The sequence below is a fragment of the Neophocaena asiaeorientalis genome, unplaced genomic scaffold, assembly GCF_003031525.2.
Source record: "Neophocaena asiaeorientalis asiaeorientalis breed wild unplaced genomic scaffold, Neophocaena_asiaeorientalis_V1.1 scaffold598, whole genome shotgun sequence".
NCBI lineage: Eukaryota > Metazoa > Chordata > Mammalia > Artiodactyla > Phocoenidae > Neophocaena > Neophocaena asiaeorientalis.
This window is the reverse complement of record NW_020173036.1, coordinates 1164154-1185101: the sequence shown is the minus strand read 5'-3', so window position 1 is coordinate 1185101 and position 20948 is coordinate 1164154. Positions and strand designations below refer to the sequence as shown.

Here is a 20948-nt window from a genome sequence, read left to right as displayed (position 1 = left end):
GAATAGAAGTTTAGAGAAATTGCTAAGAAAGAGTGTAGTGGCATTCTTAACAGAAATAAGAATTTATTATTCTTATTTACTCTAATGCCTTAGAAAGTAGGTGGTAAAGACCCTTTCTCTCCATGCTTTCCCTACTGTAGTTAGAGGAAGTGCTGTCATGGCGTAAATTAATGTATAATATAAGGGTTTGGGTTTATTTGGATTTGTCTGTTTTTAGGAAACTAATTGAAGAAACTTTGAAAAGATTTTTATGTAGTTTTATTTCTTCTTAATCTTAAATATAAAATGAATCATGTACTTTATATTTTTCTTAAGAGAAGGATACTTTTTTTTTTTTTTTTTGCGGTATGCGGGCCTCTCACTGTTGTGGCCTCTCCTGTTGCGGAGCACAGGCTCCGGACACGCAGGCTCAGCGGCCATGGCTCACGGGCCCAGCCGCTCCGCGGCATGCGGGATCCTCCCGGACCGGGGCCCGAACCCGCGTCCCCTGCGTCGGCAGGCGGACTCTCAACCACTGTGCCACCAGGGAAGCCCGAGAGAGATATTTTTAAAATTCTTTTGCTCTTTGAATATTTTAAACTGTGCCCTAATTCTCGTATCTCTTCCTTGAATTTTAAGTTAATTTTTTTTGATAAAACAGAAAATATTCTCTCTTTAGGTATTCCAAGTTTTAATTCCTAATGCTCTTGCTTTCTTAGCATAGTGCCTTGCTCATAGTGAATATGTGTGGAATAAATTACAAATGACTTCTACCAAAATGAATAGAAAAGGTAATTTAAGTGTGCTTGAATTGAATCTTCTGCCAGTTTGATGTACCAGTTTCTCTATGCGCTGCCTATGGGTAGCTGTAGGACAGGCATACAAAGAGGCCGAAATGCAAGGAAGCAGAGAGTGAGGGCCAGTATCGTAGCAAACCATACTATACGAGATGGGTAGAATCATTTTTATATATAATTAATTTATTTTTATTATTTATTTTTTAAATTTTTGGCTGCGTTGGGTCTTTTTTGCTGTGCGCGGGATTTCTCTAGTTGCGGCGAGCGGGGGCTACTCTGCGTGGCGGTGCACAGGCTTCTCATTGCAGTGGCTTCTCTTGTTGCAGAGCACGGGCTGTAGGCTTGCGGGCTTCAGTAGTCGTGGCACATGGGCTCAGTAGTTGTGGCTCGTGGGCTCTAGAGCGCAGGCTCAGGAGTTGTGGCTCACGGACTTAGTTGCTCCCTGGCATGTGGGATCCTTCCAGACCAGAGCTCAAACGCATGTCCCCTGCATTGGCAAGCGGATTCCTAATCACTGTGCCACCAGGGAAGTCCCTGGGTAGAATCTTAAGATTCTACCTTAAGATTCTATTTCCCTGGCGGTCCAGCGGTTAAGACTCTGCACTTCCACTGCAGGGGGCTCGGGATCAATCCCTGGTCGAGGAACTAAGATCCTGCATGCTGCACGGTGCGGCCAAATAATTTTAAAAATACAAATAAAAAAGATAAAGGCAGAAGTTCTCCTAGGTATAAGGAGGATAAAAAGAGAAGAGTCTCTGAACAAATGGATTCAGAATAGTATCTGAAGATCTGATAGAGGTGGGTGAGGGGAGAGGAGGTTTCATTAGTAATAGACCTAGTATATGAATGTTCCTTTGGCTTGGTCTTAAGCCTTCTTAGAATGGCTTACTAAGACGTGGCAGCTGTGTGCAGTACATCAGTTACTTTGGCTTTTGAGGACAGTTCAGTTAGGAGCTCTACCCTCTGGAAAATTATTTTGGTTTTTACAGTCTCTAAATAAGATTTCTAGTAGAATTTGAATTATGAGAATTCCTTTGTCCTTTAAAATCTAATACTTTGTAATTTTTGATTAATCGTTTTTGTTTTTCCAACATAATGCTGTTTATGCTAGGAGTGTAGTCCAAAAAAGGACCAGAAAACTCCTGCATCCTTGGTGGCTTCAGTTGGTGGCCCTTCAACGAGCTCTAGCACATCTGCTGTGGCCTCCACCAGTTCTAGCTCTACACCGGCCCAGGAGACGATCTGCCTTGATGACTCACTAGATGAAGAACTTTCTTTTCATCCACCTGCACTGGATCTTGTTTCTGAAGCTTTAGCTGTTATCAACAACGGGAACAAGGGCCCTCCATCTGGCTCAAGGATAAGTATGCCAACTGCAAAACCTCGTCCAGGACTGAGAGAGGAAAAATTAGCAAGTATCATGAGTAAACTGCCACTGGCTACTCCCAAAAAACTAGATTCCACTCAGACCGCACATTCATCAAGTCTCATTGCTGGCCACACAGGGCCAGGACCAAAGAAACCCCAGGATTTAGCTCATACTGGCATCTCTTCAGGCCTTATTGCTGGTTCTTCAATTCAGAACCCTAAAGTTTCCTTAGAACCTTTGCCAGCCAGGCTACTTCAACAAGGACTACAGAGGTCAAGCCAGATTCATGCTTCTTCCTCTTCACAGACCCATGTCTCCTCTTCTTCCCAAGCCCAAGTTGCTGCCTCCTCTCACGCTCTGGGAACATCAGAGGCCCAAGATGCTTCTTCGTTAACACAAGTAACAAAGGTGCACCAGCATTCAGCTGTCCAACAGAACTATGTGTCTCCATTACAAGCAACTATTAGTAAATCACAGACCAATCCAGTGGTGAAATTAAGTAATAATCCCCAACTTTCCTGTTCATCCCCACTTATTAAGTCTTCAGATAAGCCACTTATGTACCGCCTTCCCTTATCTACTCCCCCACCTGGAAATGGTTCTCAAGGGTCCCACTCCCTGGTTTCTAGGACAGTACCTAGCACCACTACCTCCAGTAACTATTTAGCCAAGGCAATGGTGTCACAAATCTCCACGCAGGGTTTCAAATCTCCCTTCTCAATGGCTGCATCCCCAAAACTTGCCGCATCTCCGAAACCTGCCACGTCTCCTAAACCCTTGCCCTCACCTAAGCCTTCTGCCTCACCCAAGCCCTCTCAGTCAGCTAAGCCTTCAGTATCAACTAAACTTATTTCTAAATCCAACCCAACTCCCAAACCTACTGTATCCCCAAGTTCTTCCAGTCCAAATGCACTAGTGGCCCAGAGTAGCCACTCGAGCAGTAATAACCCAGTCCATAAACAGCCCAGTGGAATAAACATCAGCAGACAGTCTCCCACCTTGAATTTATTGCCCTCTAATCGCACTTCAGGCCTTGCATCTACAAAAAATCTTCAGGCCCCTCCAAAGCTAACAAACTCATCATCCACTGGAACTGTCGGCAAGAATAGCTTGAGTGGAATTGCAATGAATGTACCGGCCAGCAGAGGTAGCAACCTTAACTCAAGCGGAGCTAATAGGACTAGTCTATCTGGGGGAACAGGAAGTGGAACACAGGGTGCTACTAAACCGTTGTCTACTCCACATAGACCATCCTCTGCCTCAGGGTCGTCAGTGGTAACAGCCAGTGTGCAGGTATGTATGTTAGATACGTTCACGTGATAAAGTGTAAGATGGTGTAATTTCTCTTGTGAGTCAATTTAATGACTTCATTATAATATCATCAGTTGTTTATGATGACTTATAACTTATGGATGTTGACATCACAGTGATGGAGACACCTGGGAATGAAATTTTTGTTGGGATGTGGATTTTTTTTTATTACATGCTTACTTTCAAAATTTTTTAAAAACACAACTAAAATGCATATTTAAAACTGTACCTTATCAAAGTCCGGAACAAAATAGTCACTTATGATTTTAACATACCTTCACATGTCTCTTCTTTTCCCCATCCTAGTCCCCTTTCTCCTGCCAACTTTCATAATTTTTTTTTTTTTTTTTGTGGTACACGGGCCTCTCACTGTGTGGCCTCTCCCGTTGCGGAGCACAGGCTCCGGACGCGCAGGCTCAGTGGCCATGGCTCACGGGCCCAGGTGCACCGTGGCATGTGGGGTCTTCCCGGACCAGGGCATGAACCTGTGTCCCCTGCATCGGCAGGCGGACTCTCAACCCCTGCGCCACCAGGGAAGCCCCATAATCTTTTATTTAATAAAATTTAGACATTCATATTATTTTTTCCTCTAACCATTTATCTTTTCGAATAAAATTTTTATTTTGCACAAATTTTAGTTATTCATATATAATTCTCTGTCAAGTTAGTGTCAGTAATCCATTTATACCACACTTTTCCCATTTGTGAGTTTTTAATTTAAATTTATCTCTCATTTAGCAGGAGTACCTAATTCAAGGAATCTTTTCAAGAAGGCTAATGTGAAAGCTGTTTTACTTTAGCTCTTGCATACCTGATAATTTCTGTGCTGCCACACTTGAGTTGATAAAGACTCTTGGGTCACTAACTCCAAGTTTTGTAAATACTGCTCCACTGACCCTTACTTACTAATTAAGGTTATAAAAGAGTATGAGGCAATTCTGACTTTTTGTTCCCTTATAAGTAATGTGTTTTCTCTGCCTAAATGCTAATCACATTTCTCTTGTTTCTTGAAAATCAAGTGTTCCCAGGTAATGGCTAGGTTTATCTAGTTTTCATTAATTGTGTACCTAGAAAAATGGTAACATTAGCATCTGGTAACAGGCCCATTTTTTCAGCTCAAGAATATTTTGTTCTATTATGTTTTCTGATCCATTGGCCTAGGTTTTTTGAGAACTCTCTAGCACTCATATATTCCATCTCTCTGCCTTTCATATCATCTTCTCTGTTATTGTTTCCATCTATCTGCCACTTCTTTGTATTCTGAGGCTTTCTCAGATTTGTCTTCACTTTACTGATTTGGTTTCTTTAACTTTTTTTCCCTTCCCCTGAAACATAATCCATGTTCGCAGTAGGTAAAATTCAGAAAAAAAGAAAAGAAAAGCCACCCATCATCCCACCAGCGTTGATACTTTCCTGATAACTTTTTTAGACTCTTCAAGAAAGTGGATTTTACGTAATATTCTGTTTCATAAGAAGCTTTAAAAAAATATAACATTTTATGATGTTATCTCTTAGCTTCTCAGTTATTCTTTGAAAATATGACTTTTATTGATTTCTGAAATTCTGTTGTCTAAGAAAGTGCTCTAACTTTGTACTGCCTCTTATTTATGTGGAATAGGAACATCTAATGAAATACGTTTCCCTTGGTGTCTGTAGAGGGTCTCTGCTACTCAGTACAAGCTAAGTGTTGGTATTCAATATACACTTAAAACCCAAATCATCACTCTGCCTTTACTAAAGTAGGCTTAGGAATGAATGAATTCTAGAATTCTAATATAGAACAAAATTCAATTAACTGATACTTCATTAACTGAAATCTAGGATAAATAGATGTTTTATCTATATGATTTTGCTTTTATCAGAAATTTAAAAAAACCGATTAGGGATTGTATGTTAAAATTTAAGTTATAACTAAGGTCTAGGAGTTAGTCCACATTCTTGTTTTATTATCTTTATTAAAATGTTGAGTGTTTTTGAAATCAATCTTTAATTTGATCACAGGAGTATGTGAGAGGATTATAACCGAAATGGCAGTTCCGTGCCCCAGATCCTCCTTCCTAGTGTCAACTACTGTTAACTCTCTTAGCTTTTTCTCTTGTGTTTTTAAAAATTGTTTTCAAAAAATAAGAATGAATGGAAGACTATTTATTTTAGTATTATCTTTCAGCTTCTCATTGTGATAAATAAGGCTTTTAGCTCACTTTTACCTTCCCATTTTCTTCAAAGACTAAAATTACAACTTTTGGTTAAATCTGTGACTATGTAAAATATTGTCTCTGTTGAGCTAAGTGTCATTAACTGTGGTTTCAATTATAAATTTTGGACTTTTTTCCTGTAGTTAAAAATTGCTTTTTTTCCACTTGCTTTGTTTTCTTTGAATTTAAAGTTAAATCTGCCTCTGTCTTTTGTCATCTCTAGAATCTATCAGTTCTTTTTTTTTCCTGGAAACCTTCCTATATTTGATCATTTATCCCTGAAGAACAACTTGGTTTGTTGTTTACCAATTGGTTTGTTGGCAAGGAAACTATGTGGCAAAATTTGTGTTTCTAAAATATAACTACTTCCTCCCTGGTTTTCTTCCTCTCCGAATGGCTTTCTAATTTGGAGACCTTAGTGTTCCTGCCTTCATATCGGATCCTTTTTGTCTTTCTTATTGGTTTGACTGAGGAAAAGATCAGTAATTGAATAAGGTTATTTCTAACTTTTGGCCAACCTAAGGATCTTTTTTTTAACATAGCATCTCACTGAAGTCTTATCAGCTACCTTGTGGCCTCTAGATCCTATCCTTCTAGCTGGCCAACACTAAAAACAGGTTTCCTATCTATGCCTATAAACTATTCCACTCCTTTCTGAAAGACATCTTTAGCTGTTTGCAGATGTGAAAATGACAGGTCCTAAGGTTAACAAAAGTTAAAGTCTTTCTGGGTTCACATTATTATCTCTACCTGCTTTTTATTAACTTGCCACTCAAGGCTTTCCTGTTCTTTCTTGCCCTTCAGCTTATTGATTTTCTGTGAATCCTGTCTTTGCCACTTTATAATTCCCAAAATAATTCACTAAGCAAATGTTTACTAAATGTTTAATGTGTGCCAGGCACTCTTCTAGGTGCTGGGGAAATGGGGTGAATCAGGATCCCTCCTCTCATGGGGGCGTATATTCTAGGTAGGAAGATAAGCAAAACACAAGTATTTAAAAATACTTTAAGCGCTATAAAAGTAAAATAAAACAGTAATATGCTAAAGTGTGATTGCTACTAACATGGATCAGGGAGATGGAGAAGGCCTCTTTGACGAGGCAACATTAGAGCTGAGAATTGAATGAGCAGGAGCCAGCCGTTTGGAGAGAAGAGCGAACAGCCCAGGCAAGAGGGGGATGGTAGATGTGAAGACGCTGAGATAGGAGAGAGCCTGACGACCTGCAGGCCTGCATGGCTAGACAGCAGGGAAGGATGGGGAGGTGAGGAGATCACAGATCAACTCCAAACCATGTGATGGAGGACCTTGTGGGCTACAATAAGGGCTTGGGCTTTTACTTCTGTTCAGTGGGAAGCTGTTGGAGGGGAGTGGTATGGTCTGATTTATATTTCAAAAGATCACTCTGGGTGTTGTAGAGAGTGGGGGGCAGATGTACTCACCAAAATGAAACACGTCGTCAAAAGAAAAATGTAATACCCACCGCAGGAAGAGCAAGGTGCCCATTCATATTTTCCCCTAGGAATGAAATGTGGAGGCCATGGAAACTATTTTTGATTATGGGGCATTATCCCGAACTAATTGCCTACTGCATGTTGACAGCTTCTCCTGTGTGCTTCCAAATGGTATCAACGGTGGGATATCCCACTTCTGGAAGGTCTCTACCTTCTATGAGAGAAACTTAGATACTTAGGTAATCTGGTGTTTCACTTTAGCTTTATAAACAAAAGTGGTTATGGAAGGTTTTTAAAAGTACGGAATGTTAGATAGTTACGGCGTGGTGCCATTTTTTATTGCTAACACGTTACTTAATTGTGGAAGTTGCCCTAATTTGCATTTTCTGTCAGTTTAATGCTTCCATTAGCCTCCTCCAGAAAAGCATAGAAGAGTTCTCCTTATTAGCAGTGTTTCATGTTCCTCACTAGGGGGGCTCCACTGGGGGCACATGGCCTTGGAGTGTGTTCCCCATATTATCCTGAGACTAAAATAGAATTACGATTAAAAAGAAAGAACCCTTGTTAATTCTCAAATTGATGCTGGATCCTTTTTTTGCTTCAGAAGCATTGTTGTTTCTAACTTAGTAATTCTTTCCTAAATCACCCATTTTGTGTATCATGGTGGGCACAGTAGAGGGGAAAGACTGGCAAGTAAGAAAAATAGTCAAGTCCAAGCGTAAAGTGATAAAGATTTGTACTTAAGTGTGGGAGGAAGTTGCGATTAAAAAAAAAAAAAAAGATATGTTGACTGCGAGCTCATCTTGTTCTTCATTTCATGATGCTTAAAAACTAAGGTTTCAAGCCAGAGTGATGGCAAAGAATGAAACTACTGATCCTAGCGTTTAACATATACGAGAAGGAAGTGATTGTAGCAGATGATGAGTTCAGTTCTGGACATGCCAAGTTGGCGAGTGTTAGATATCCAAGTGGAATTCTTCACTAAACTGTTAGCTAAACAGGATTGAAACTGAGATGAGAGGTCAGAACTATAGGTATAAATCTGAGAGATAAATAAAGGAGATAAGGGAAGGCTATTGGAGAACTCGTGGAAAAACCAGAATAGAAAGCTTTTGGAGGATGTTCTTCATTTTTTTTTGTTCAGCAGTGCTGTGGACCATTAAGTGTATAAACATATGATGTAACGTGGCATTTTTGCATGGGAAAATCACCTACCTTGTTCTCATACATTAACTAAGAAATAAAATGATTAGCCCTTAATTAATAATATTTACTGGTAGAAATAATCAACATACAAAGTAAAACTGACCATAGCTCATGCTTATTATTGATTAACAAATATTCAGAGAATTCAGTTTTCTTGACCAAATTTAGAACTGTAAAGTTTTGTACCGCAGAAATTTTGAGTTGATAAAATAAGGCTACAAAATTGCAGAAACTATAGTAGATAATGTCTGATACTGCGAAATTTTGATTATAATCTTTGTTGATAAGTACACATAAAAAAAGTCAAAATGGGAAAAAAATATTTAATTGCTTTATAGAAAAGTGTTCAAAGAATTAAATTAGCTTACTAGAGTATATTTAAGTAATTTGTCCATGAGAGCTCATGAGTGCTAGCGTATTTCTAAACACAAACATGGCGTCACAGCCCAGGTCCGGGAGTGTCAAAACACTCTCTAATTTACCTTTTGCCTTAGGAGTCTAAGTTCAAAAAAGTAGTGGAATTGGAAACCTCTTTCAGGGGTTAACGAGAGGCTAGATAATGTGGAAAAAGGAGGCTGTCATTCAGCAAGTTTGATAATAAAAGGAAGATCCATAAGTCAGGTTTTTGCTAGGGGTTGGGGAAGAGCCAGGAATAACAGCGTGGTTGTAAAACCATGTAAGAGGACTCTATATTTGCCAAGGCAGAGGAAATACGGAAAAGGTGCAGTGCTTGACATTTGTCACAGAAAGTTCTGCATGGGTGGGATTCGTGGCATAGGTCAGGTGTTCAGCTTCTGACGAAGAGGCAGGTAAGGCTAATGATGAGGAGGACACAGGATGGCTGTTATGATGAAAGTACAGGGTATCAAGTTGGGGGATCTGAGAGAGTAATAGTCTAGAACAACAGCTGCAGGTATTGTGTCGGAAAAGACTGTAAGGCAAACAGTAAAATTACAGAGCATTTTCAGAGACCAAATTGAAATTTTATGGAATAAAGTACCAGTGTCAGATCTAGGGGCTAAGAGCAAACATGGAAATCTAAGGTTAGAAATGAGTTGATTAAGAGAGTGAATGGGCGTTAATATAGGCATTGCAGTAACAGTTAAGAAATCTAAACTGGTGATGAAGAGCTGAGTAGAAGTATTTCCAAAGCCAGTATTGGTCACTCTTTGAAATGTCATTTATGCTTCAGTCTTCAGTTCTGTCTCCGAAAGTTTCCGTTAGAGCAGATGTAAGACATAGTCTCGTGTCCATGAGGATATTAAGTACAATAAATCAATTCAGGTTAAAGACTTGATTTCTTATGTATTTTGACCCCTGGTTTCTGCAGTCCACAGCAGGAGCATCATTATTGGCTAATGCCTCACCTCTGACTCTCATGACATCACCTTTGTCTGTAACAAATCAAAATGTGACTCCTTTTGGGATGCTGGGTGGCCTTGTTCCAGTGACCATGCCCTTCCAGTTTCCCTTGGAGCTACTTGGCTTTGGAACGGACACAGCTGGAGTGACAGCCACCTCGGGATCTACCTCAGCCGCTTTCCACCATAGCCTAACTCAGAGTAAGTGCGGCTCTTTTATTTACTTGGCTACCTAGTTTGATAGAACAGGAAACTTCACAAATTTATACTAATTGAGAGTAGTCCAGTTGGAGTTAGTGAAAATTATAGAATTTTTTAAAAAGAAATGCAGTTTATTTCATCTATATATATAAAATAAGTCAAATTACTGGACTCTGAAATTTTTTTATAGTTTGTAAGTGAACTATCTATTCCACATTTCTATCTTAATGAAATTTATAAGAGGGAGTCAGATTTGCTGGGTTATTTGCATACACATTTATATTTATACATGTAAATATTTTTTAATGTATGTGCTCTAGTTTAAGAAGTCAAGGTCTGTGCTTGCATTAGATAAACTATTTTCATTTTTTATCTAAGAGGGCTCAAATCTTAGTTTTAAGAAGATTACTGACAAGTCTGTTTTCCTCTCAGATTTACTAAAGGGTTTACAGCCAGGAGCTCAGCATGCAGCAACACTTTCCCACTCACCTCTGCCTACACATTTACAGCAAACATTTAATGGTAAGAAAGCCACCTGTTTCTTCCTCTCTTTATTATTTATACAAATTTACAAATATATATTTTAAGTCTTTTCTGAAAACCATGTGAGGGAATGACAAAGATTGGAAAAACTAATTTTCATGTGACTGAATCCTTATTGGCAACGAACACCTTACAGAAAGGAAATAGGTAGAGGAGATCTTTTATTACATGTGCAGAGAGCCTTTTCGAAGGTGTTTGTTACATGGAAATGATGACAAAGGATAGAATTCATAGGACAGTGTACAAAAGTCCTGTCCGGTAATTAATCATAGTTGACCTTTATTGAAAGCTTACTAAGTGGACAGTCTTGTGACTACTTACATGTATTAGCTAATTTAATCCTTACAACAAACCTGTGAATGAGATAACAATCCCCATTTTACAGATCAGGAAACTGAATCAGAGGTAAGCAACTTGCCCAGGATGATAGGGTAGTAAGTGTTTAATCTGAGATACAAACCCAGGAAGTCTGACTCCGTGGCCTGTATTCTTAACTATTAAACTTCTCTGCCTCTTAGCCATGATTAAATTAACGTGATTTTAAACTGTACACGTTATATATTTGCAGCCCAACTAGATCGCTCTGAAATCTGAAATTGGGTAGTGGACACTGGACACAACACTGGCCTCCAGATTCTTGCCCTCACCAGCAGTTGACCCCCATAGAACGCTGATACTGTTCTGAAGGCCATTTTCAGGATCTGTGAGCCGCTCGGCTGCTCTCTTAACTTTGGAAGTTGACTGGGGCCTCACTATTCTTTTTGGCCACTGCATTTAAAATTATTGTTGAACAAGTTTACAGTTGACCACAATGTGGAAATGGGAGCTTTAGAACAATCTTGAGGCAATAGGTTGTAATTAATCCTCTAAAACACCTAAGTGGTAAGCTGCCCCAGACTCTCCCTTGAGAGAATGAATACAAAACCACAGTTGTGCAAATGGGGGACCACAAAGTAGGCACAAGTGTCAACAGTCCTGATCTTCCTGGGCTTCTTGATTAGGTTTAAGTGCTTAAGGAAAATTGCCCTGTGACTAAGGCAGTTCCACCCTGGGTATTGATGACAGCTTGGTAGGATGAGTCCAGCTTAGAGCTGTATGTTTGAGGGCAGACCGGTAGAAACCTGCAAGGAATTAGACACCTGGGATTCTTATGGTTCAACATGACCCCAATATTCCAAGTGTAGGTACATTATCTTGTTTTCTGGCCAGCACCACTGTTCCAGAGGGAGAAAGGAAATAAGACTGTCGGTATTTTCCAAGTAATTGAAATTTAAAAGTTTATAATTTTTCATTGTAAAAACATTTTAAAGTATGAGACACTAAATTTGAGAATCAGGCTGGGATTTTTGAATTCTAGGACTGCCGCTTTGAGCAAGTCTATCTTGTTTGACCTTCACTTCCCTTGCTTGTAAACTGAGGACAACAAGATGTTTTTAATAGGCTTCTTATGAGAATTTAACAAAAATATTTATTTAGGGCTTCCCTGGTGGCGCAGGGGTTGAGAGTCCGCCTGCCGATGCAGGGGACACGGGTTCGTGCCCCGGTCCGGGAAGATCCCACATGCCGCGGAGCGGCTGGGCCCGTGAGCCATGGCCGCTGAGCCTGCGCATCCGGAGCCTGTGCTCCGCGACGGGAGAGGCCACAACAGGGAGAGGCCCGCGTACCGCAAAAAAAAAAAAAAAAAAATTAAAGCTTCTAGCATGGTACCTGGTGCATAGTAAGAGCTCAGTTAATGTTAATTTTCTGACCTTATCTAAAGACTGGGGTCAGTAAACGTTTTCTATAAAGCTGCAAATAGTAAATAATTTAGGCTTTGTAGTCCACATAGTCTATCACAACTACTCCACGCTGCCATTGCAGTAGGAAAACAGTCATAGACAATATGTAGCATGAGTGTGGCTGGGTTCCAATAAAACTTTATTCATAAAAAGAGGTGGCAGACCATATTTGGCCCACAGGCCATAGTTGCCAAACCCTGGTCTAAAGAATTTCACAGTCCAGTTAATATGAGTATTTTATTTTGGTAATTAACCAAAGCTTCTTTGAGCAAAATCCCACTCTGCCATTTTATGAATTTAATTATGCCTCAAGTCAAATCATTTCTGTCTACAAATGCAGGGGTATAATACCACATTATAAATGGAAAAGTCAGTTCCTTAGATGTTGTCACCAAGTTCATTTTAATAGTATTCTGTTTATACAGCTTTTGAAATAATTGTCTTGTTTCATTAATACATCTTTTCTTCAGTGGAGGCAGTTTTTTTGTTTTGCTTATGTTTCACCCGAGTAACTTAGGTTTCACACGAGTGGACTTAGCATTGTGACTTTTGGGGTCTCCTCCAGCCTTAGGATTGTTACTGAATGCAATAATTTGTTCCTTTACACCTGTGTATTTCTGCCCTTTGTGCCTCCCTCTTTTTCTCTCAGGCCTGGTGGGGCCTTAATTTTCCTTGCCAAGGCAATGAATGATCTATTAGAGATTTTCTGTATATTCTGTTGTCTCTAGAGGTCACTGGGCCCTACTCATGTCCAGTTTAACTTGAGTGATCAGCATTTTCCCAGTAAAAGTTACATAGCCATATGTAAAACTAAGAAACCATTGTTCCCAGTAGCAAACTTTCCTACCTTTTACAACTTTTGCCAGGTTAGGACTAAAACAAAGACTCAGCTGGAGTTTTCACTACCAGTGTGGTCCAATCATTTACATAAATAATTGAGAGTTATTAAATGCTGTGTCATGGCAGGAAATTTAATCTCACTTGCAAGAAAATGAAATTGACCTTGTCTTCTAAAGGAATCAAAAAATGTGTTAGGTCCCTTGAAGGAGGGGGATTATGTCTCTTATGTTTCTTTATAATCCTCACAGCATTTGACACAATTGACAGTGAGGGAGATAATAAATACTTGTTGAAATAGTATTTGTAGGACACTGAAAACCAATTAAACCAGTCATTTGAGATAAGAGGATCATTCTTGTTGAGTTTTTATATCCTTTATGTTCTCAACCTCTATACTGCTATATAACATGTAAGGTACTAAAGGTTATCTTTTTAGCAATGTCATCATCCACGTGAAAATTAAAAGTTAATTGTTCTTTTTGCTTTGTTTTTATTTTTTATTACATACCGACCCATACCAATTAAACATCTCTTTTCTCAGATGGAGGCCAAAGTAAAGGGGACACTAAATTACCACGGAAATCTCAGTGACTTCCAGCAAGCAAAGGAGATGACACACTCGGCTGGCTGATGGAATCTACCTGATGGAAAAGTACTCATGTGGTCATAGGGCTGCTGTTCTGTCGATGTTTACATTCTCTCGTCCCAAGCACTGTGGTGAGGAGGAAAAAGAAAAGAAAACATTACTTGAGTAAAGCCAGGTGCAGGAGGAAGAAATGCTTTCGTGCAAAGTTAGTGACCTTTGGTCTCTTCTAAAGAAAGACAAAGTTACCATATTAACTGACTTGAAAGAGACTCAGTTGTCAAACCCACAGAAATACAAATTTGATTTTTCCCGGGGGAGGAAGAAGGAAATTGAGGATTTGGGTAAACTCCATCCATCCTGGGGGTTGGATCTGAACACTTGTAGACATAATTGCATAATAAAAGACAATATATCTGAAATTAGGCCAGTTTGTCAGGAGTAATGATCATGTCTGGGTGGACTGTGCAGCAAATTTGCCACAAAAAAAGTTAATGACCCTGTGTCTGATACAGACAGTAGCTGAGTATAAATCATGTACCCTCACAAATCCTGAACAAACTTGAATCTACTCCAGTGTGTAGCAACTCCTATGTAAGTCAGTGGACTGAAGATGCTTCAGGAAAGTCATTTTAGCACAGTGATATATATTACATTTTTAAGTCAAAAAATTGAGCCCGTTGCTCTTAACAGACAAAACTTAGATGTTCCCTTTTTGTAAAAGGGTCAATTACATCTTCCATTCAGAAGCAGGTACTTAACTGTCTTCTTCAGGTGATCTGTGCATCTGGTATTGACTGGTTAATTCTTATTTCCATTCTTGATGTTAAAACGTGACTGTGTTCACATTTTCCTCTTGAAAAATGGGGATCTTTGATATAGGGCTGTGGCTTTGGTCCACTTAGCCTTTGCAGGCCTGCCAGTATGAACTTTGAATTTCCCCCAACATCACCTCAGGTTCACAACGTCTTCTGTTCTTTTAGCTAGTGGTATTTCAGGTGATTATTAACTATTGATATAAACAGGTATAAGTGTGCATTACAATGCCTCTTCATTGGTCATTCAAATGGCATATATGTATTTTTTTTTGAATTTTGAAGATGGTATTTTAAAGGGAAGAATTAAATTAGGATCATTATGTGTACAGGGGATTATTTTTATAACAATCATAGTGTATTTTTACTCCCTATATCCAGTGTAGTGAAATTGATTTGGAGCATTTGGGATTTTAAAGCTTTACTAATATTTACTCAGAGTATTGATATGTGAGTAAACCTGCATATAATAAGACTCCATTATTACAGCTTCCTCATGCAAATAGCATATTCAACAAAGGACGTTAAGGGAGATTTTTTTTTTTTTTTTTGCGGTATGTGAGCCTCTCACCGTTGTGGCCCCTCCCGTTGCGGAGCACAGGCTCCCGACGCGCAGGCTCAGCGGCCATGGCTCACGGGCCCAGCCGCTCCGCGGCATGTGGGATCTTCCCGGACCGGGGCACGAACCCGTGTCCCCTGCATCGGCAGGCGGACTCTCAACCACTGCACCACGAGGGAAGCCCCAAGGGAGAAATTTATGGTTATGTTTGGATACATTTTGTTTGGTTTTTTTTTTCACCTCATCATTGTTCTAGTCTCTCTTTTTTCTTCCTATTTAGGCTTCTGAATGTTTTCAGACTGTACTCAAGAATAGTGTAAGCTTGATCCATTAACAATAACAGACTAACCTAAAAAAACCAGCATCAGATTGGTAGTAGCAAGATTCCTTGCATATGTTTTCACTACAAATCATCCTGTTACGTTTACTCAGATAAGGGTGTTAACCAGGCCCTTTTTTTACTTTCATGAGCAGAAGTTCCAAATAGCTTTAGGACTGTGAATAAATTAACACAGATCTCTTTAGATCTGTAAGCCTATATTTTGACTTCAGAGTCACATTGGCTTGGTTATAGCAAAAAAAAAAAAAAGTTAATAACTGAAAACTTTAGTTCTAAGAACTTGTTACAGTAAGAGGAAAGGATTATTTCAAAGGAATCATTGATATAATTACTTGCCTCTAAGAATTTAGTTTACCGGTAAAGCAAATAAGAATGTTGTATCAACCCTGGTGGATATTTTGGAAGGATATTGGGATGGTGCAGATAGGTTTGACTTGAATTGAGTATGTTTGATTAAAGTTTGTTTGGTTTTTTAACTAGGGAAACTTACCCAATTCTTGAGTTGTTCCAGTGTAGCATACCTCTTGCTTTTATTTAATTTAGAAAAAAGAAGTCTTGCTAATCTATAGGAACTTTCCTTTGGGAAGCTGCCTTTGTTTTCCTTCCCGTACCAAGAGAGAAGTCAGAATGCACACTAATCTCTCTTCCTGAGGACAGTCGTGCATGTATTCATCTGCGTGTGTATATCTGTACACATATATTTATCTATACACAAGTTCATTGGGACTTTCGGTTGAGGAGTAACAACTTTAATTTCTTAAATCCATGAACTGAATCACACCATGTGAAGATCCCTGATGACTCTGTCCTCATTAGAGAAGAACAGGATTATCAGTTCTTCCCCACTATCGTTTATAACTAACCGGTAAAAATAACTGAAGGCCCTTGGCTCTGTGGAGTTCTCATACGTGGAGATTCTGTTCTTTTCTCTTCGGTCTTGATTCTGCGTCACTGCACCACATTTTTCACTACCTTAATCCACTCCAATCAAGACTACCCTTTTCTGTTGTACAAGTGAAACCAACATCCTTATATTTCTTAAAAAGTATGATCAAAGAGTTACTACATGTAAATACCTCTTTCTTTTCTAGGCCATGAAAATGGTGTCCATACTGTACAGTCACCTATTTTTACAGTTTGTCTTACTAAAATCATACATACAAATCGGTTATTTTTTAGCACAGAGGCTTGTGACTCATATTCTATTTTTGCACTTGAAAGTCAAATTATGTTATTTTTTAAAATGATGAGTAATTTGGAAAGGATATAGAGCAAAGTGTATTTCTGAAGAGCATTAGCGGTACCCCAATGTCAAAGTAATCCGCACACAATTATGTCCCATTTCAGCGGGATTCCTTGATTCAGGAAAAGTAAGCTGTTTTCAACTGTCTTGTGTTTTAAATTGCCTTCACTGATGTATAAGCTGTTACTGTACATACAAGTTAATCCTCAGTATTCACGAGCAATAATGAATGGTCAGCAGAGTTGTCTCCAGAGATAGCAGTGCTGAGCCTCCGTTGGAGACTGAGAGCAAAGTGTCAAGCTCACTCAGAGCCTCCACAATAGATGTAAGCAATAATTTAGTTGTAAGTCGACTATGATTCTTTCTCATATGCTTCTGATATCAGTGGGTAAAAGAAATCATGATTTTAAAGCAGCCTGAAGAAACTAAGTTTTGGGGAAAGAAGTGAGGTTAATCTGAAGTCACAAAATCTTGATATTGAGGGAATCAGAGGATTGTGTTAGTACATTCTTTTATGCCTACCACCCCTTTGATGGATGCTGTTAGCCCAAATTACATTTTTTAATATCAGAGAAGCTGAATAGGGTTTACCATATCACCCAGGTAGGAGGAAGAACTGGGCACACACATGTTTGAATGCTGTGGGTTTGACACCTGTTTGAAAACAACTTATCTGAAAAGATTTTTAACCCAGGATTTTTTTTTTCCCAAAGCAGATCTAAATTGTTTACTACCCAGGTTTGGAAAGGGCAGACACCTCTAATCTTTCTCCTCTCGTTGCCCTCTACCACACCCCTTTCCACCTCTACTTGGTTCAAGACATTTTCTGAAATGGAATTCTACTGTTATTCAAACTGCCATTGATTATGAGAACGCTGTGTCCCTTGGGATCATCTCTTAGCACTCCAGTTATCTATCAGATTTGCTGCTACATTTGTAAAATGAACTTTGCCTGTAATGGTCAACTTTAATCTAATTTACAGTTCTTTACTTTTAGGAGGTTTTGTCATATAATTTGACCCATGTATAGAATTAGGATACTTTATTTTAGGGGTGTACCATAAAAGCACACTGGTCCCTGTATTCTTTTTATCATCATTTAGGTTTTGAATTTTTGTTTGCTTTTTTTGTTCGTTGATGTTTGTTTTGTCTTGTTTTAAATTAGAAGAGTGAGAGAAATCTGTAATCAGGCCAAAATTGAGAACTTGCCCCATGCTTCAGCACTGTAGTTTCTGCTGACCTTATGTTCTCAAAAGGGCACTTTTACTTTCTATTGTGCATGTATGATTGGTTTTTTGTTTGTTTTTGTTTTTGCTTTTAGGGGGCTTTTGTTTTTGTAATAATGATGTGGAAGAAAAATGCAGTAGTAAGTAAATGACTGGTTACAAACATGTTAAACAATTTTATTTTATAAAATTTAAGGGGAAAGGTTTAACTCTGTAGATTGTTTCTTAGCTCTGGTAAAATGGCTTATATTACTCCTCTAAAACATACTCAGTTCAGGCCTTTGTCTTTGTTAAGTGCCTTTTTTTTCTTTCTTTTTTCCCTTCTTTTGAAACTGTTCTCAGATATCCTAAAGTACAGGCTAATACGTCAGGGGATTCAGGAGGAAGAATCTCAAAACTTGCCAAGATCATGTCATGCTGTAATATTCTTCCTTTTCCTTATATGAATATGGATATATGTGTAAGATACATACATACATGCATACATATATATATATATATATATATATATATATATATATATATATATATATATATATATATATATATATATCTGTATATATATGTATACATATGTAATATATATACAAAACTAGTAGCTGCTGTACCATTGCATCCTTTCTAAGCACTCCCCTATTAATGCTTGCAAAACTGCCTTGTTTATTCCATTGCTTTTAGTCAATTCAAATGGATAGATTGGGAAATTGTCTTTTCACAAGATACTATTTTCCCCCTTTGAATATCTGTTTGTAGACGTCAACAGCAACAACAACTATAACTATATATATATATATATAGATATATATAGATATATAGATATAGATATATAGATATAGATCTAAATAAAATAAGTCAGTTGTTACAAGTAAAATAAATTTAGTGGACTCACTGACTGTTCCTGGATGTAATCCACTACTCTGTGCCCTTCAAACTTGGCGTGCATAATACTAGAGAAAGCATTGGAATAACAAGAATCTTAGAGTCTTTCTGGGTCAAGTTGATAAGGTACACAACGGCAGGCAAGACTAAAGACATGGGAGAGCTAGAGTTAGAACCATGGTATTGTTTCTGAGTTTTGAAGGAAGTTAGCAACTTTGTCAATATTAAAAATGCATCATGTATTCTTCTGGGAAATAATTTTTGAAGAATTCATATAGCTGCATATCTGTCAAAAGGTTAATAAACTTAGAAGTAGAAAGACTTCAGATTCTGAGGAAAAACACTCATATAACCCATAGCATTCTTGAGAGAGCTTCAGTTTTCTTATTTGCCAAATAATTACATTTGGCTTAATACGATCTAATGGTCATTTATGTTTCTCCCTTGAGCAAAATAACATAATATTCGATAGCTAATATTCATCAGTTTCTTGTTGAAAACAGATGTGACATGTTAAGGGAGACTAAATTGAACCAATCCTCAAAGCCCAGTACAGATATATCTAGTAAATGCCCCCTTTTAACTACATTTTAACTGAGGAGACTGGTGGCCAAAAAGGAGAAAGCAGAGGCTCCTGGTGGTGTTACCTGATAGCAAGACTGTTATCAGGTGGCCTCAGTTCAGTCATGTTACTCTTGAATTACTGTGTTTAGGGGGAATATCATTTAACCTTTGTGCCTCAGATTACCCACTAGAAAATTGGGTATAATAATATTCACCTACCTCCCAGGGATATCAGAGACTTTTTCAAAAATATTTTGAGTTTTTCTAAAATGTCCTACATAATTAAAAAAGTATTATCATTTTCCTGCAGAGGCTAAAAAATGTTTCCCTATGATGGGTATAAAAAAGTACCATATGATTTTTAAGTTTAAAAAAAAATCACTGGAATTCTAATTTAGATACATATTTGTTATTTAAACATATTATATTTGTGGTTGGATAAAATGCTTAGTTTCAGGTTAATAAGTGGGGAGGGGGTAAATAACACTAAGTTTCTTAATTATAAGTAGATTTTTTTTTAGCCATTTATGGTATTATTACACGTGTGATCTTTGCCAAGGTTGTGGAGCTGAAGCTAGCTAAAGCTTGGACGATTGGTTATTGGAGTTGATTAATGATCCCAGACATTTTATCTGCCTCACTTTGCCATATTCTCAGTCTGATTTCCTTATATTACTTGTTTAGTGATGGATAGCTAAACTTTTAACTTTCTGAGACTGAATGGGGGTCTCCTCCTTCTTGTAAATCGAGATTGTGTACTCTTGCTGTAACTATAGGTTTATCCAGCTTTGCACTGAAGGGGCAAGCACTACATACAGTCAGCTGGGTGTACTTTTAGCCAGTCTACCTTTGTAATTTATGCTTCTTCAACCGTGAAAGAGTTGGAGCCATCAACTGCTCAGGTGGTAGGAAAATGGGAGAGGGGGGAGGCAGGATTCTTTTCCTATAGCTGGGGAGGGGGTGGGGGGGGGGGGGGTAGAAGGAAACATGTTTTGCTCAACTCCAAAGAGGGAAGGAAGGTCATCTTATCCTACCCTCCACTGGGTATATTAAGCAGTAATACATAGAATTTTCCTTTTATCATTGGAAACAACAACAACAGGAAAAAATGGATGCCGCCTCTCTGAGCTAATTGCTTAGCAACATTTGTTAGGGGGTGTGTGTAGATTTAAATTGTAGCACGTATTCAGGGTCAGGAAAGAGAATGTAGGGGGATGAGGAACAAATTATCCAGTGTGTAAGTGAGTCAGCAGAAAGCGCCAGGCCCAAGCAGACAAAGCCTCTGGGTTAATTCCCAGAACTAGCTGAGGCCCATTTAATCTCTAGTGATAGGATGTTTTTCCTTAAAAGTCACTTTTTGGTTTTTTTGTTGCTTTTTCCAGATAAAGCCTTAGTTAGTAGCCTCTAAATATCAACTATGCAGATAAACACACAGATTTTCCACACGTTTTCTTTTTGCCATTCTTTAAATGACAGATGTTAATTAAGACTTCTACCCAAAGAAATAAGGCATAAGGGTTTTGTTGAATGTGTGTTTGTTCCTCTAGGGAAAATTAATGGAAACATAAAAATAGAGATATTTTGTGTGTTCATCTATCCTAAAATGTGAACTTTATATTCAAAAACTAAGTGCAGATACTGGTGCAAACTGTAGTTAGAATCATGGAATGTCTTTGGGTTGTTAAGATAAAACCATCCCAGTGTTCAA

General features: G+C 38.4%; 1 protein-coding gene across 1 annotated transcript in view; it reads left to right on the top strand.

The window, feature by feature from the left end:
• Positions 1–15051, top strand: part of UBN2 (ubinuclein 2) — a 68978-nt gene extending 53927 nt beyond the window's left edge. Inside the window, exons 15-18 of the mRNA XM_024742493.1 lie at positions 1888–3438; positions 9639–9870; positions 10303–10392; positions 13573–15051. Coding sequence (XP_024598261.1) covers positions 1888–3438; positions 9639–9870; positions 10303–10392; positions 13573–13622 — 1923 coding nt within the window. The 3' untranslated portion in view covers positions 13623–15051. The remainder of the gene's footprint in view (positions 1–1887; positions 3439–9638; positions 9871–10302; positions 10393–13572) is intronic.
• The last annotated feature ends 5897 nt before the right edge of the window (positions 15052–20948 follow it).